Genomic DNA, 17,120 nt, shown 5'->3' on the forward strand with positions numbered 1-17,120 from the left:
TCTCTCTCTTCCCACACCTTTCTTGGAGTTCTACACAGGTGTGTACCCTAAACCCCCCTTCTCCACATAATCTCTCCAACATTGTCCTGTACAGGGCAGAGATGTCAAAAAGTTGCAGTAAAACTTTGTGCGCGCGTGTGTGTGTGCACGCGTGCACATGCTATTTGAAGACTCCCCCAAAAAGGCAGTAGCTGCAGCAGCAGTCTTGTTGTTGTTGTCCAGTCCGGCTGTCCTAGAGAGGGTACAGGGGTGGAAGGGGGTGGGAGTGGTGTTTTGGGAGGGGGGGGTGGGGGGAATGGGGAAGGGGTGGTATTGGACAGGGTTTGGGTGTGGGTGGGGGGGGCGGTCAGTGTTAGACCATGTTTTTTTTGGGATGGGGGGGGCGCGCCACGGGCGAGTTGTGGGCGGACGGGGGTTTGCGTGCACTGTGCTGCTGCTAGTCTCCTGAACGGGGAGCAGACTTTATAAAAAAAAACTCCGAGCCCCAAAGGAACGGCATTGAATCGATTAACCAAATCATCGATTATCTGAACGAAACAGTGCCCGCTCATCTAGTTTGGATAACAGAGGTTCCTCTGTACCTCCTGGCTTTGCTGTTCCTCATCCAATCCCGCCCTATTTCACCTCCCTTCCTTCTACTTTCCATACATCTTTTCCTACATTTTTCCAAATTACACACAACATAAAAACATTTTTTTAAATGATTTAAAAGACAGGGAATAGTTATGGGCTTAAAACGTCATTCAACATATAGTTTAAAATGAATTTCACCAAAATTTCAGCACAGAAAGAAGTCATTAAACATAGAGTGTCAGTGCTTCACCTACAAAAAAAGTAGTTCTATACCTACGTTTTCCCATAACTTTTATTTTATTGTCCCTATGTATTAAGTTTATTCTTTTAAATATTATGACTAAACTGTCTTCAAATAATCATTTGTCATGACATACTTGGTATCGCTTTCACATTTAAATCAGAAGGTTATGGTTCCAAATCCCACTCTAGGACTTTAGTGCAAAACGTAGGCTGAGGAAACTGCATTTTTAAAGATGCTGCCTTTCAGATTAAATATTAAATTTCAAGTGGATGTAAAAGGTTCTAACACATCATTTCAAATGCTTAACCCTCAATCAATGTCACAAAATGGTTATCATCTCACTGTTGTTAGTGGGACCACAGTGTGTACAAATTGGCTACCATTGCATTATAACAATAACTATACTTTGAAAGTATTTTGCTGACTTTAAAGTGCTATGGACATCTTAAGATCATGAAACGTGGTTTTAAATGCAAGTGTTTCTTTTCTGCGATTACCCATTTAATAGTTTCAGAATTCTTAATTCCTTCTGATCTTCCCCTTTATAAGATTTGTTTCATGCATTTTTTTCAAAATTGTAAAATACATTGTGCAACCTATGCACCCTAATTATATGGGTTCAACTCTTCTCCAGTTTAAATATGTTTTCTAAAAGAAAAGGTGGTTTGGTAACTTGCTCTCAGTCACAAGTTGTTAGGAACTGGTTGAGGGCAATCTGGGATCATTTAAACAGTTCCCCAAGACTCTCCAGGAAACTCAGGTGGAACTGAATATTTGGACTGTTGCCACAACTGCACTGTGCAACATCCACCTTCTTTGCGACTTAAGTAGGCCAAGGTTTAAAAGCAGAAAGGCAGATAGGCAACAGCACAGGTTAATTCCTTTCCATTTCTAATGGGCGCAGGAGATTTTAAAAGAGGTCAAAATAATTTGAAGTGATCACTCTGGAATCTGCACATCTGCAGTAGTTCAATTTTAACGTCTGAGGTTTCTGTGCAAAAGCCACTCACCGGCTGTGCTGCTCAGGGTGAGGAACCCAGGCCCGTGAGCGGATTGCCTGTTGCTGTCCCAGCTGCCTCTGCAAATCTAGGGGGACCTCAGCTGTAGGGTTGGTCATTGCAAGGGTATGGCGTTTAGACCTGTTAGCCAGATACCTGCAATACAAGTGTATATTTAAGTTGCAATATATCTATGTGAGATAGATACTATGATACTAATGTCTAATAATTAGAAGATTAGGATTAAATTTAATTTAGTTTTACAGTGCTTATATTTTTTTTCTAAATGTGACATTTATTCTTTGTCTAAGGTTCTTTGTATGCAAAGAAAGCATTCCCAGGTTACTGATTGCTAATGGTGAGGCTGAGTAGCATTTCACCCTTCTCACTAGGTCAACTCCATTCTGTGAGAGTTCTGATCATGAATCTGCACCAGAATAAAGGTAGTAGCAAGTATTATCATCAATAGTTTTTGCTCCTGCTCAAGTTATTTTATTTTTGCTCCCAACAGCAAAATGAATGCTGCACTGCGTTTCTGCAGTAAGAGACTAAACATATTTTGGTCAAATGAAAGAAAATTGATTCTTTGAAATGCAAAGACTTTATCTATGGTCATACCCTTATACTGCACCACAGAACTCAAATTCTGCCTTATAGAACACGTAGGACATCCCACCACCACCAAGCCTGTGTAAACCAATCTGATTCATCTGCATCACAGATAATGATTTTTAACATAACACATCTTTATCAGCGCTAAAATACAAGCTAGACCTATGAACAGTTATCCTGTGGTATTGCTTTGGATAATAAGGTACTAATTGTATTCTGTATATCAACAACAACCGTGCTATACCACGCAATGTACAATAATTGCATATCACCAAGATAACTCGTTTCTTCTATGGTTCTAGACTAATGATTAAAACACTAAGCGGCCAATATGCATGGGTTGCTAGTTCGGTTGGTAATGGTATCTTTTGTCACTATGTAGATAGTTTAAGCAAATCATAACGCTTATTTGTGCAACAATTATATAAGTGATTCATGTACATTCTGACAGGTTGACTGTGACACTGCGGACACATTCAAAGCATCAGGCATATCAAATATATGGCTTTTAGTAAAGCACAAATTTCAACATGGATATTTCTCCCTTGGGAATAACTCAATTAATAGGGTGCTATGATCGGGATGCTGGGTGAGCAAGATGGATCCTGCTATATATCCCTCGCACAGGTCAGATACAGGCAACTTGGCCTTGAATGAACTGCCATTTATGGAATGGAGAGGCCAGCCCAGCTTGGGAGGTGGCAAAGAAACAGTTTTACGATGCTCAACATCAAATCAAAGATATTACAAAAGGTTGAAGTAGGTACTTGCAATTCTAAATGTATGTCTTCTTCTGGGGATAGCCTGGAAATTGAAAGAGATCAATAACAAAAATGTCCCTGCTACAGTTACATACCTCTGCACAGCTTCCTGGTCTGGCTCTCCATCTGAGCTCTCCTCATCTACTGGTGTGACAACTGGCACAGCGTGCTGTTGGGAGAAGAAGCAAGTATAATACTATCTACAAAATAAAGATGATGTATAGGGTATGGAGGAACTACAAAAGAAATTAACCAAGTGCTGCACAATCACTTAGAAAGACAGTGGGCAATATTTTTTAAAAGGGAATATTATCTGAAGTGACTGTATTCTGCAGTCATGCGTGCTTAATTACTGCATTGGAAATGGTTGCTGTATGCACATTAAGGATTTGAAACGATTCTGGCTTCAAAGTTACAGCTATTAACTGGAAGTAACATGAAAGCTAAATTATTTTACCAAGTTTAAGATTTAATATCACAATTGTCCAATAGATTGTTTGCTGGTAAGAGGAGAAAACCAATGCTGGTCATGATTGGGACCACACAGAACAAGTAGTCTCGATGGAAGTTCCTCCTGTTTAACATTTCTTTAAGATCAAAATACAAGAGAGTAAAATAGTGATTCTAAGTGCTGTGCTGCATAACAGCATTAAAAGTTCATGATCATTCATGGTTCTTAGCAAGACAAGTTCCTATCACCTGACTGAAGACGCACAAGCAATTTTGGGCTTCTCTGCACAGGGGTGAAAATCTCAGACATGTCAGTAGTCTGCCCACTAACACATCTCACTGGATGCTCAATGTCAGCACCATCCTGAAGAAAACTATGTGGTCAGTGGACTATAAGCCAAGTTGAAAACATTTTTATGTTCTACAAAATTACCAACTGTGTATCAATATAATTCATTAAAGAAGAAAATTTTATTGACACTGAATTGGTGCTGATTCATTGCATGGTTGCATATTGTGTCACTACTTACTGGATTCATGGTGACTAATGGTGAAGGACCTCTTGGACGTTTTAGTAACTGTTGAGCATGTAATTGAATGTTGGCTCCGCCATCGGAAGCACGGCGACCGAGCGGTCCCATACCATTTAACAACTGTAGAGTTGGAGGCTGAAGCAAAGATTGTTCCTGAGGAGGACAAGAGAAAACTTTATGAAGAAAATGCAATACATAATCAAACATTACTAAAATCTTATTTCCTGACTGGTAAAATATTTCTGCCTAGTTGTAACAGCCTGTAGATACTTTTCTACTATTTTCCCCTTAGTATCCTTTTCAAAAATTCAAATTCTCATTGTTGAATTTGAAAATGCATTCTTATTAAGTTTCACATTATCTGCATGTTTTCAGCACCCAGGACAAATTGAAAGGAAGTGAAAAATCAACAGCTGTGCACACAGTACATCAATCACTCATAACGTTGCTTATATTTAGTCAAGCGATATCTCAGCTGTTTGGTTTATCTGGTTGCAAAGGTTTATAGTGCCCTCTCTGGAGCAAAAAAAAAATGTAGGATTTCTTATATGACTGCCTTTTTTTAAAAAAGTGGTTGCTAAGTTACCTCTAAATGAAGTAGGAACATCAAGCATGATTTTAGCAGCATTAATTAAATGAACTGTTCAGCAAAAACAATTAATGTACACATATCGATGATGGGGAGAAAAGTCAAAGGGAAAAGAGAATGGAGTTCAAGAAGAAGACAATGAATGGAAATGTTTACATTTATTATTTTACATAACAGCTGTATTTTGTTATCTTGGAATAAAGTGTTCCTGATATTTGACGAGCTTTGTTATGGAAAAATTTGTATTCAAGGTCATTGTGTGGGTACTGAAAATATGAATGAACAGAAAGTTTAAGAGTAATTTAGCAGTGTTGTTGTCAGCAAAACATTATCTAACACTGGTTTAAAGAATTGGATTTGCATTGTGATATATCCCTAATTTTTGCAATATTGTGTGATTTTCCTTTCAATATGACACTATTCTTAACATAATTGGTTAATCATAGTCAGTTTATCCCCTACTTAGAACCCTTCTTCCTCACAGGGATAAATTCCTGTTGACAGTTATGAAAGAATAATGGACCCCCCCCATCATCCCTTAATTGGCTACATAAAGTTTGCCTCAGAACGGGAAGGCCACTATTTGTCCTACAGATTCTTCACACTGTTCTCCTCCACACTCACCTCTAATTATGCTTCCTGTGGAGAGAAAGGGAGTGTCAAATTCCACCCATAACGTCTCTTGACACTTCAGTGCATTTTTCAGGATTCTTTTTCTACAACTGAACTATTTCACTAACAAGTACACATATTGTATTCTGTTCCCAGAAGATTTCTTTAGACAAACCCTCAGGAATTCTGCTTCTTGGACTATGTGTCTCATTCAGGGTGCAGAATTTTTAACTTAGTTGAAACACATCATTTATTTAACAAGGTATAGGTGATGACAAAGTGAATTTTAAAATTACATATGTTTACAGTGGAGTGGCACCTAATGAGAGAACACGAGAATATTAGACAGAGTTAATTCGGAAGCTCGTAATCAATCATTTTAATATATTAAAAATCTTGGAAGGTCCTAACCACATTCCAGTATAAGGTTTTGACAGGTAAAGCTCCACACTAAAAGTACAATAAATTAGTATCCTTTTTATGGCCTGTACATATACTTGATTTATGGGAGGAAATAGCACAATGGTAGACTAGACTAGAATTTCAAAACCCTAGGCTAAATCTTCTGTGGACAGGGGTTCAAACTGCATTATAGCCAATGCTGGAATTTGAATTCAATAAAAGTTTGGAATAAAAAAGCTTTCGAATGACGACTGTGCAACCACTGTCAATTGTTGTAAAAACCCATTTGAGTTACTAATGCTCTGTCATCGATCCCTGGTTTGGCTTACATATGACTCCCAGCAATGCTATGGTCAACTAGGATTAGAACTGAATACTGGCCCAGCCAACATGCTGTCTGAACAAATAAAGAAAATCTGGTCATGCAACCACCTTAATCTTCTAATTGATTTAAAAATGTAAATATTCCTGATACATTTTACAATTTTTATTTGGACACTCCGCAAATGCCTGCATTACTTCTGGGTTCCTGCTAGAGGCAATGTTGAAGTATTGATTTGCTCAGAGGCATCACCAGCAGGAACTCAGAGATACCTTAGTTAAACTATAAGTTCCTAATTGATTAAATATTTTGTAGCAGGAACATCCGTACCTTGTACTCCAACTGTGTGGCTGGCTGCAGGTTCTGCGTAGGTAGCATGTTCTGCATTAGATTAACATTTGGAACAATTTGAAGGAAGGGAGCCTGAGGCATGACACGTGGAAAACCAGGTAGGTGGTATTTCTGCAGATCTTCTGTAACTTCAGTTCTATATCATAAAAACATTTAAATTTATTAAATTGTTAAATTTCCGCCCATATTTAACCCCTCCCTCTCTTCCAAAGATATTGGTCATATTTTGCATTGTTGCATGGCAACTCTCTGGTTTTCTGGCCTGATATTCTTGATATGCAAGTCTAAAAGATTGACTGTCAGCATGATGTAGAAAAATGGAGAGCATGATGGCTTGACCTTGTTTCTTGCTTAACACCTATATATGTTAAACATTGCAAGCAAAAGTCACTTAATAATAACTATGGGCAAGAAAATTACACAATTTCTCCATAGTTCAAGATTGCTGAAGTCAGCTTTAATATATCCATCATTATTCTGGCAGCGGACTCAGATCTGATATCGAAAATTGAACTTCCTTGACACGTGTGCCTCACTTGGTTAAGCCAAGTTATGTATTTATCCGATAAGCTATTAGGGGAGCAGCTACCCAAACCTTTAAACCAGCTGATCTGTAAAGTTTTCTAGTAATGCAATATTCAACCCTAAAATAACTCTGTGAAAAATTGCACTCCAACACAAGTATTTAAGTGTGCCTAACACTTGTTGCACTCCAGTACATTTCCAACCGCTGAGAGTCACCTAGGATACACATTGCTCTCTTCCCCAACACCCATCCCCAATTCCCTAATGCCATGCAATTGTTACTTTTTACATGCTGCTTTTCTGTCTCTCAACCTCTTCAGTCTGAGCATGCAAGTTATATTGAGCACAATACCATTACAATGTCAAAATCAATTCCATATTTTTCTAACTTTTACTGTTGGGTACTGTGTCTGATTGGAACGAAACAAATATTATAGAACATCATGTCACTTTTCCACCATTTCAATGCACATGTTGAAGCCTTTTACAGTTCTTACAAACAGAGCCATTTAGCACCGTTACAATTTGTTGATTTCCCTAATATCTATGCACAAGTATTTGTGAAACAAAAATGATGTTTGCATCCACAAATGTTTATGCTGGATATGTAAGCAAAATTGTCACATTGATAACACGAACCTGGGGTCAGCAACGCCAACAGTATGTCTCCTCATGGATAGGTATCGTGCCAGTGCCTCTGGTGATGGTTCTTCACCTTCATCACTATCTAGATTCATATTGCCATCAGTCTAGGAAGGAAGACCAACATCACAACTAATGAACAGAATTCATTTTAATACCATCAGTCACTGCTAATGCTACCAATCATAACTAAACCAGCCACACAAATTGAGTTTAAATAAAAATTTAGACATTTTGACTAAGAAATATTATGAGATCTGTACAGTTTAGAAATCAATGTTTGGCAAACACTGAAACAATATGCACTGGATAAAAATGATGCAATTAAACCAATGTTCATCAGGATGGACAATGGAAGAACAAGCAATGAAAATCAAATGACAAAACATATGTTCCAATAACTAGCCTGGAAAACATCGTGAGTTCACAATGCTACTTAGAAGGCACCAAATAGCATATTTTAACAGAATAACTAACTTAAGTAACCTACAAATACAATGTTGGCTATATTTTTCAAAGAGATCAGAATATCACAGGCAGCATTTTTAAAACCAAAAGTGTTGTAAATACTTTCTGCACAGAAAGAAAAGTGCTGAGGCAATGCTTCATGGTCTAATTTCAGTTAGTAATTGTAGTTTAATAGCAGCACAATAAAATATACACAAAAATATCTCTGCAATTAACTGCAGGATTTAGAACATTGACCCGGCAAGGTATTTTACACATGCAATTTCTACTGAAATTTCTATTAGTGGATTACTTAGGTTTTGGGACAAATTATCTCGATTTTGGTTGGAATCAACACTGTTTGTTAAACCTCCATTCAATATTACAAAACGTGACTGGCATTGCATAACTCTGGGGCAAATGCCAACAAATTTCCACCATGCACATCACTAATTGCTGCTTGAGTACAGAGAATTTTGGAGTTTTAATCAAATGATAATTTTTGGATGAATGAGCACAATATCAAATTACTCATTTTACGTCGTACGTACATTTTTATATTGGGCTGGTATATTTTTCAAAAATATAGACTTGTGCCTTTTTTTCCAATGTAAAACCTATTAAAGACTCTCAAAAATAAATTTCTTGTTTCTTTTATTTTACAACTAGGATTTGGAAAAAAAAATCGTATTTCACAAAACTATTATTCAATCGTCAATAATTAAGGCTCAGATCAAAAATCAAATGTCCAACCCATGGTTATATATAATTAAACCTTGTTAGTTGAAATATTACTTTATGAAGTATTGTATCAACTCTTGCCATTGTAATTAAGCTATAAGAAAAAACTCAACTGAGTTGAGGAGTTGTCAGTAAAAATTCTGAGGTTTTCTAACTGAGCAACTAGCTCCTTGTTTAGAATTGCTTTGCAATAAGTATGGCCTTAGATGATCTCCTTTGCAGATATTAACAGAATTTCTGTGACATGTATGCCCAGTACATTTTCAGCAAATTTAATAATCAGAAAAGAAAGAGATTTCAGGCTACAAAGTTGATGAATCTATTTGGCTCAAAGAGAATTAGAAAGGAGGACTTGAGGTCTGGGGATGTTTAGGGAATTTAAGCATGACATGGTCTAAGAGAGAAATGGGCCTGATGAGCAGAATGGCCTTTGCTCCCCAAAGTTCTTATACTAATCTTATTCCTATTTTTTGTTAGCATATAAAATCTGTACCAGGGTGAACAGTGTCCGTATCTGTCAATTCTTCTGATTTATAACACAGAGACTCAATGAACTCAAACCCAATTTTTTTTTCAAGGGAGATGTAAACAACTTCCATAAAGATAATCCAATTGGCTAAGAATTTTCATATATGCTCCAGAAAATCCAGATCATTATCAAGGAAAGATTCAAAGTTTTTTTTCATTTATAACATGAAAGAAAAATGAATGATCCATTAAAATTAAAGAACACAATGGAATAGACACTTTTGCAAGGTTTGTGAAGGTTTGTAGCTCAGGTCGAGGTTTAGGGTGTAGGTTTACTCGCTGAGCTGTAGGTTTGATATCCAGACGTTTCATTATCTGGCTAGGTAACATCATCAGTGGCGACCTCCAAGTGAAGCGAAGCTGTTGTCTCCTGCTTTCTATTTATATGTTTGTCCTGGATGGGGTTCCTGGGGTTTGTGGTGATGTCATTTCCTGTTTGTTTTCTGAGGGGTTGACAGATGGTATCTAGATCTGTTTGTTTGTTTATGGCGTTGTGGTTGGAGTGCCAGGCCTCTAGGAATTCTCTGGCATGTCTTTGCTTAGGCTGTCCCATGGAATCGTCTACAAAATTCCATGCAAGGACTGCCACAAACACTACGTAGGACAAACAGGAAGAAAGTTAGCCACCAGGATACATGAATACCAGCGAGCCACAAAACGACATGACCCTCTCTCCCTCGTAGCCCTACAGAAGGAGGAAAAAAACCCCACCATTTCAACTGGGACAACACACCTATCCTGGGACATGCTAAGCAAAGACATGCCAGAGAATTCCTAGAGGCCTGGCACTCCAACCACAACGCCATAAACAAACACACAGATCTAGATACCATCTATCAACCCCTCAGAAAACAAACAGGAAATGACATCACCACAAACTCTAGGAACCCCATCCAGGACAAACATACATAGAAAGCAGGAGACAACAGCTTCGCTTCACTTGGAGGTCGCCACTGATGATGTTACCTAGCCAGATAATGAAACGTCTGGATATCAAACCTACAGCTCAGCGAGCAAACCTACACCCTAGAGTAGATATTCTCAGAACTTTCGTTTTTTAAAATATAAATCTGGGCAATATGGCCTTAAGAGGCCCCAAACTGTTTGACGATCTCAAATAGAATAGATTAAAATAAATTACATTTGAACATATGTGCATTTACCAAAAACATCTAATGGTCTCATAACTGACCTGCACTATTTGGTTCTCTGGGTTGATGAGCTGCACTTGTGGCACATTTAGACTCAGTGTGTTACCTGTTTGCTCAGCCTGGTGTTAAAGAGCATAGGAAAGTCAGAAAAGAAGTGATCAGTTTCTCCAAAATGTCATACTCAACACAAAAGTCAGAGTTAATAGGTTTTTATACAGCTATAGGTGTCAACAGGGGATTCATTTCATGGCATAATCATTGCTCAAAATATATCAGCATGTACATAACAAATAGTCATTGCTAAAATGGACATGGAGTACAATCCCTGGCCAGGTTAGGAAACAATTACAGTGTAAAGGAAGGCAGGGTGAAGGAATAAAAATTTCAACATAGATAACCAGGCCCTGAGGAGGAAGGGTAAGAATAACATGAAGAAGAAAGTAATTCCAAGAAAAGAAATACTCATTAATTGAAGAACACTGGTTTAAAAAAAAAGTATAATTAGATACCACAGGCCGAAAACCCTAATCAGTAAGAATTCAAGTGAGTGACATGTACCCTGAATCAAACAATGATGTTACAAGAATTTCAAACACTTGGGCGAGAATCAATATGCAGAGGTGAGGAATGCTGCAGTTGATAGAAAAGCTCTGACAGGAGAGTAATTTAGGAAATTAAGGATAGCAAATTGATGTTCTAGCAAATGCTAGAAAGGATTGCTGCCTTAGTTAATCATGAGATACTGCTGGATACATCATGAGATGAGATGTGTAAAATTAAACATTATTAAATATTATCCAGACACTAAGTGAATAAAATAAAATGGAATTGAAACAGAAAAGCAGTGCTCCAAAAGTTTGTACTTTCAAATAAACCTGTTAGACTATAACCTGGTGTTGAGTGAGTTTTAACTTTGTCTACCCTAGTCCAACACCGTCCCATCCACATCATGATCTTTATACTAACAGAACAGACTCAAAGGCCAATGAAATGCTTTTGCTCCTACTCCTTTTACTTTATTGAATGAATGGAAACATGATAACAGATGCCATAGTTATGGTGAGGAGGGGAATTACATTTATGTACAACATCTTTCACATCCTCAGAAGGTGGTAAAGCTTTTAATAGCCAATTACTGTCAAAGTGTTGTCATTGTTTTTACATGGGTAAATATTGGACTCTATTTCTGCATAGCAACATTACACAAATCCCAATGACTGGAATTACAATCATCTATTTTGCACTGGTTGGGGGCTAAATCTTAATTGGTACATAGAGAATTTGTCTCTTTTCAAAAAGTTAGACTTTTCGTAAATAAAATTCACCTGAATAGCTTGGCAGAGTCACAGTTTAATATTCTGCCATGACACTGTTGTACTCCTTCATAACCATGCTGAAGTGTTGGACAGATAGTGTGTTGGTATCCTAAATTGGGGCGTAACTCTCAATCTTTTGTCTCAGGGATAAAAGTAAGTGTGACAGCAAAGTGTTTAATGGATCAAATACTTCAATTACTTTGTTAAGGACAAGTTGTTTCTTCATCTGGTTCTTGCAAGTGAGCATTGCACAATCCATAATAAACAACAGTGGAATTTCCAATGACTAATGACCGCAATGTAATGCTACTGAATATATTCTAGCACTTGTACCAGTAAGATCAACAATGGATTCATATAAAGTGGAACATTCCTTAGAAATGTGGAAAGAAACAAATGTATCTGGAAAATTTGAGGCACAAGGAAACACATCTACAATTATAAAGATTGCAATATCTAATATAAGCATTTACAGAAGACTAATTAAAATGTTACATTAAAATTTTAAAAGTGATATAAAATCAAAAAAGTAGAGAGAGAATGATAATAGGTGTATTTTGTAGAACATAGTTTAGAATAAAATAATAAAGAACTTACGAGATGTAAGGATAAACATTGTGATACTAAAATGTTCTTCCTATTTTGGAACTCAAAATTTAAAGTGGTAAGAAAGATAAAATAGTTGTATCATTGTTTGGAAGTATTCAATGGAGCATAACTTTAACTTGATAGTCAACTTCTATCAAAACTAATATTGCAGAAAAGTTAGAATTCACTACAGCTGGGGCATAAACCTGGAGTGGATGGTATACAGGCTGTGGTGAAGAGGGAGACAAGCTTAAAAACTTGTCGGATATTGGCTATTATGAAAAAATCAATGGACATTAATCAGAATGTCACAAGAATGAAAACCAGCAATGACACAGTAGCTCTGTCTACAAACATTGTGAAGCTGAGTTAACTATGTACAAACTCCATATTCAAGTACGTAAAATACTGGGATATGCTTTACAACATTGTATGGAGGAATAACAAGATTTCCTAATAATATTCAAAAAGTACAGTTACTTCATTAAATCTCAAAAATACATTTTTAAATGTTCAAACATGCAGTTCACAAAAATGAAGCTTGCTAAAGTGATATTAATACTGTACAATGCACAGGTAAGATCACAATGCAATTTAGTTTTGGTGCCAAGCCACGTAAAAGAAAAATGTTACATACTCTAGGATAAAAATGACAAGTACAAAGATAAAGTATCAGGAAACATTAAAACTTTACTGGTTACAAACAAGTGAAGTGAAATTTCTTTGAAATGTACATGATAATGAATTGTACACATCATAATTCTTCAAAAGATAGAAAATAACAGCAAGATTAAAACTCAAATCAAAACAAAAAGAATTATTTGGAAGGATGGAACATGTTGATGTTTGCAATGCAGCAATATGGCGGTAAAACCACTATGGCTGCTGAAAGTATAGTTTGATGCTGTGATGAAAATAATTTTCACAGGATTCAATTATCTTTTTGATCCTTAACATTTTAATGTTCTTGTGACAAAGCACTCCAAAATTAATGGCAGCTCAGGCTATTTTGTTACAGGTATTTTTTATGGAGAAAAATTAACTGTTGTTTCACAATCATGCACTACAAAAGAAGAAACGATGACTGGGAATAAGCATTTGTCATTCTTGGTCTCTGAGCTGTGAAATGATAAGTTCTGACATACAGGTAATTCTTCTATAATGCAATGGTTGCGTTCTTGTGCGACCACATTTTATAGAAAAATTGCACTTTAGAAACAACGCTTAAAATCTTGGCGATGTAATCCTGTTACAGCTAACACATGTTTTAAAAGTTCGTACTTTAGAAACAATGTCCCCAATTCGTCAATCGTGTTACAGCGAATTCGTAATAATGAAATGCATGCAATAGCTGAATGACCTGTATGGTGAAAGTGGACTTACTTCTTTAACAACACAAAACTATGTAGCTGCACACAAAAGGGAGGAATTCTGATGGGTCAACAAGCTATGATCAACTGCGCTTTAGTTAAGCAAGGGAGCCCCAAATGAATTTCAGGCCCATTGTGTAGTCTATGAGCAGCTGGCCTTTTCAGGCATGAGAATGCATTCCAATAGCTACCAGTAATTAGTGGGCTGGAAGACCCAGTAGCATCAACAGAAGTGTTAGCTACCACTGGGACCGCATCCAGATAATACAGTGATGGACCCTGTCCTTACAGCAAGGTAACTATGTTGAATTGATAAAAGGGATCAGTCAGCAGACTCTGTATGGTGGATTGGTTTATAAGAGCAAGGGATAGGGATGGGAAGGGTTACAGCAGAGGCAGCCATTGCCACAAGGGTGTCCATGAGCTACTTTTGAGTCCTCTCGTACTCAACAAAATGCCACCTAGACTCAGAAGGTAGTCATCCCATGTGGCAGAGCAGCCATGTGCTCCTGGTAAAGTGTCAGCAGCAGGATGAGACTCAAAGAGACTTCAGTGACTTAAGGGCCATCATCCACCTCTGTACCACTGACAAAATGATATTGTTGTAGGTAGGTGATAGGCACTTTTCTACCTGAGACTTTCCTCATTTTGCTGAGGCCAAGCGTAAACCTGCTTGACCATGGTTATTGGGATTGAGGGTGATTTCGCAGTTTGGATCAGAAATTGGCTAGTTGTAAAAAGACAGAAGGTGGTGGTTGATGGGAAATGTTCATCCTGGAGTTCAGTTATTTGTGGTGTTCCACAAGGATGTGTCTTGGGGCGACTGTTGTTTGTCATTTTTAGAAATGACCTGGATGAGTTCATAGAAGGATGGGTTAGTAAATTTGCAGATGACATGAAGGTCGGTGGAGTTGTGGACAGTGCAGAAGGATGTTGCAGGTTACAGAGGGACATAGATAAGGTGCAGACCTGGGCTGAGAGATGGCAAATGGAGTTTAATGTGGAAAAGTGTGAGATGATTCACTTTCGAAGGAGTAACGGGAATGCAGAGTACTGGGCTAATGGTAAAATTCTTGATAGTGTGGATGAGCAGAGACATCTCGGTGTCCATGTGCAGAGATCCCTGAAAGTTGTCACCCAGGTTGGTCAGGTTGTTAAGAAGGCATACAGTGTGTTAGCTTTTATTGGTAGAGGTATTGAGTTTCAGAGCCAAGACGTCATGTTGTAGCTGTACAAAACTCTGGTGTGGCCACACTTGGAGTATCGCATACAGTTCTGGTAGCTGCATTATAGGAGGATGTGGAAGCATTGCAGAGGGTGCAGAGGAGACTTACCAGGATGTTGCCTGATATGGAGGAAAGGCCGAGGGACTTGAAGCTTTTTTTTGTTAGAGAGAAGAAGGTTGAGAGGTGACTTAACAGAGACATACAGGATGATCAGAAGATTAGGTAGGGTGGACAGCTTTTTTCCTTGGATGGTGATGGTGAACATGAGAGGACATAGCTTTAAATTGAGGGTGACAGATATAGGATAGATGTCAGAGGAAGGTTTTGTACTCAGAGTAGTAAGGGTGTGGAACGCCCTGCCTAAAACAGTAGTAGGCCCGCCAACTTTAAGTGCGTTTAAATGGTCATTGGATAAACATATGAATGATAATGGAATAGCTTGGATTAGATGGGCTTCAGATTGGTTTCACAGGTTGGCGCAACATCGAGAGCCGAAAAACCTGTACTGTGCTGTAATGTTCTATGCTCTATGGTTAAACATGCAATGCAAGTTAAATCCAAGCTTGAATAGTGTAGCTAAAATGCCAAACCGCCTCCTAGCTGTTGGTTGGCTGCCCACCTCTTGACTTGAGTCAGTACGACATGTCAAGTTGTACTCTCTCACTATTTTCTATCTGCCCCTTGATTCATTTCCAACTCTTCCAGGTCCAATAAAATTCAGTCCAAGTCATTATTTCAACCCACAAAAAAAATGGCAAATCTCACTAATGATCACTCTGCTCCCTTTTCTTTAACAGATTGCGTATTGTTCCTTTTGTTGGAATTCTGTCCAAGCTTTGATATATGCCTGGTTTGTTGCACACTTATTTATCAAAAAATGAATCAGAAACAAAATATATTGTTGAGCTAAACCACTATGCTATGGAACAGTGGGACACATACTTAAGAGTGGTTGATGCATAATTTGTCGTATTGCTTAATTTCACATGTTCTCTGCAATATTAGTGTGATGCATCGAGAGTATGAGGGTCAAAAAGTATGATGCTGGAAAAGCCCAGCCAGTTAGGCAGCATCTGAGGAGCAGGAGAGTCGATAGTTCCGAGCGGAGGGTGGAGAGGATAGGTGGGAAAGAAGATGGACAGGTAGGACAGTTCAAGGGGGCCGAATTGGATGGCTGGATGTGGGATAAGGTCAGGGGAGAGCAGAATGAGGAAACTGGTGAAATCGACATTGATCCCCTGTGGTTAGAGGGTCTCAAGGCGGAAGATGAGGCATTCTTCCTCCTGGTGGTGAGAATTTGGCAATGGAGGTGGCCAAGGACTTGCATGGCCTTGGCAGAATGGGCTGGGGAGTTGAAGTGTTCGGCCACGGGGTGGTGGGGTTGTTTAGTGCGTGTGTTGCAGAGATGTTCTCTGAAACATTGGTATCCTGTCTTCCCAGGGTAGAGGAGACCACCGCAAGAGTAACGGACATAGTAGACGACATGTGTGGAGGTGCAGGAAAATCTCTGTTGGATGTGGAAGGGATCTTTGGGGCCTTGGATGGAGATGAGGGGAAAAATGTGGGTGCAGGATTTACACCAGTTGCGATGGCAAGAGAAGATGCTGGGAGTGGAGGGAGGGTTGGTGGGGGGCATGGACCTAACAAGGGAGTCACAGAGGGAATGGTCTCTATGGAACACAGGTAGGGGTGGGGAGGGAAATTTATTTCTGGTAATGGGTTCTGTTTGAAGGTGGTGGAAATGGCAAATGATGATGTGTTGTATCCGGAGGTTGGTGGGGTGGAGGGTGAGGACCAGGGATGGTCTGTCCTGTTGTGGTTGGAGGGGTGGGTTCAAGGACGGAGGTGCAGGAAGTGGAGGAGATGCGCTGGAGGACATTGTTGACCACATGGGAGGGGAAATTACAGTCCTTGAAGGATGGGTCCGAGGCAGTCAGGTTTGAGAATTTTGGGTAAGAGGTAGAACCAGGTGGTGCAGGGTTCATGGTCTATGAGGTTGGAGGCTGTTGGTGGGAGATCCCCGGAGGTGATGAGATTGTGGATGTTCTTGGAAATGATAGTTTGGTGATGGGAGATGAGGTTGTGGTCGAGGGGGCAGTAGGAGGAAGTGTCCACGAGTTGGCACCTGACTTCAGCGGT

At 38.7% G+C, this 17,120-nt stretch overlaps 1 protein-coding gene across 7 annotated transcripts in view; it reads right to left on the bottom strand.

The window, feature by feature from the left end:
* sik3 (SIK family kinase 3) overlaps positions 1 to 17,120 on the bottom strand; it is a 305,700-nt gene that overhangs the window by 32,016 nt on the left and 256,564 nt on the right. For 4 of the 7 annotated variants that reach the window (XM_043676611.2, XM_043676610.2, XM_043676613.2 and 1 more), the window contains 6 exons: positions 10,523 to 10,600; positions 7,612 to 7,721; positions 6,427 to 6,583; positions 4,169 to 4,324; positions 3,284 to 3,357; positions 1,828 to 1,971 (listed from right to left, as the gene is read on the bottom strand). In XM_043676611.2, coding sequence (XP_043532546.1) covers positions 1,828 to 1,971; positions 3,284 to 3,357; positions 4,169 to 4,324; positions 6,427 to 6,583; positions 7,612 to 7,721; positions 10,523 to 10,600 — 719 coding nt within the window. The remainder of the gene's footprint in view (positions 1 to 1,827; positions 1,972 to 3,283; positions 3,358 to 4,168; positions 4,325 to 6,426; positions 6,584 to 7,611; positions 7,722 to 10,522; positions 10,601 to 17,120) is intronic. The other 3 variants (XM_043676614.2, XM_043676615.2, XM_043676612.2) reach the window with 2 other exon arrangements.

This window comes from Chiloscyllium plagiosum, unplaced genomic scaffold, assembly GCF_037043375.1.
Source record: "Chiloscyllium plagiosum isolate Xiang-an unplaced genomic scaffold, Cpla_swu_hap1 HiC_scaffold_29, whole genome shotgun sequence".
In the NCBI taxonomy this organism is placed as follows: Eukaryota; Metazoa; Chordata; class Chondrichthyes; order Orectolobiformes; family Hemiscylliidae; genus Chiloscyllium; species Chiloscyllium plagiosum.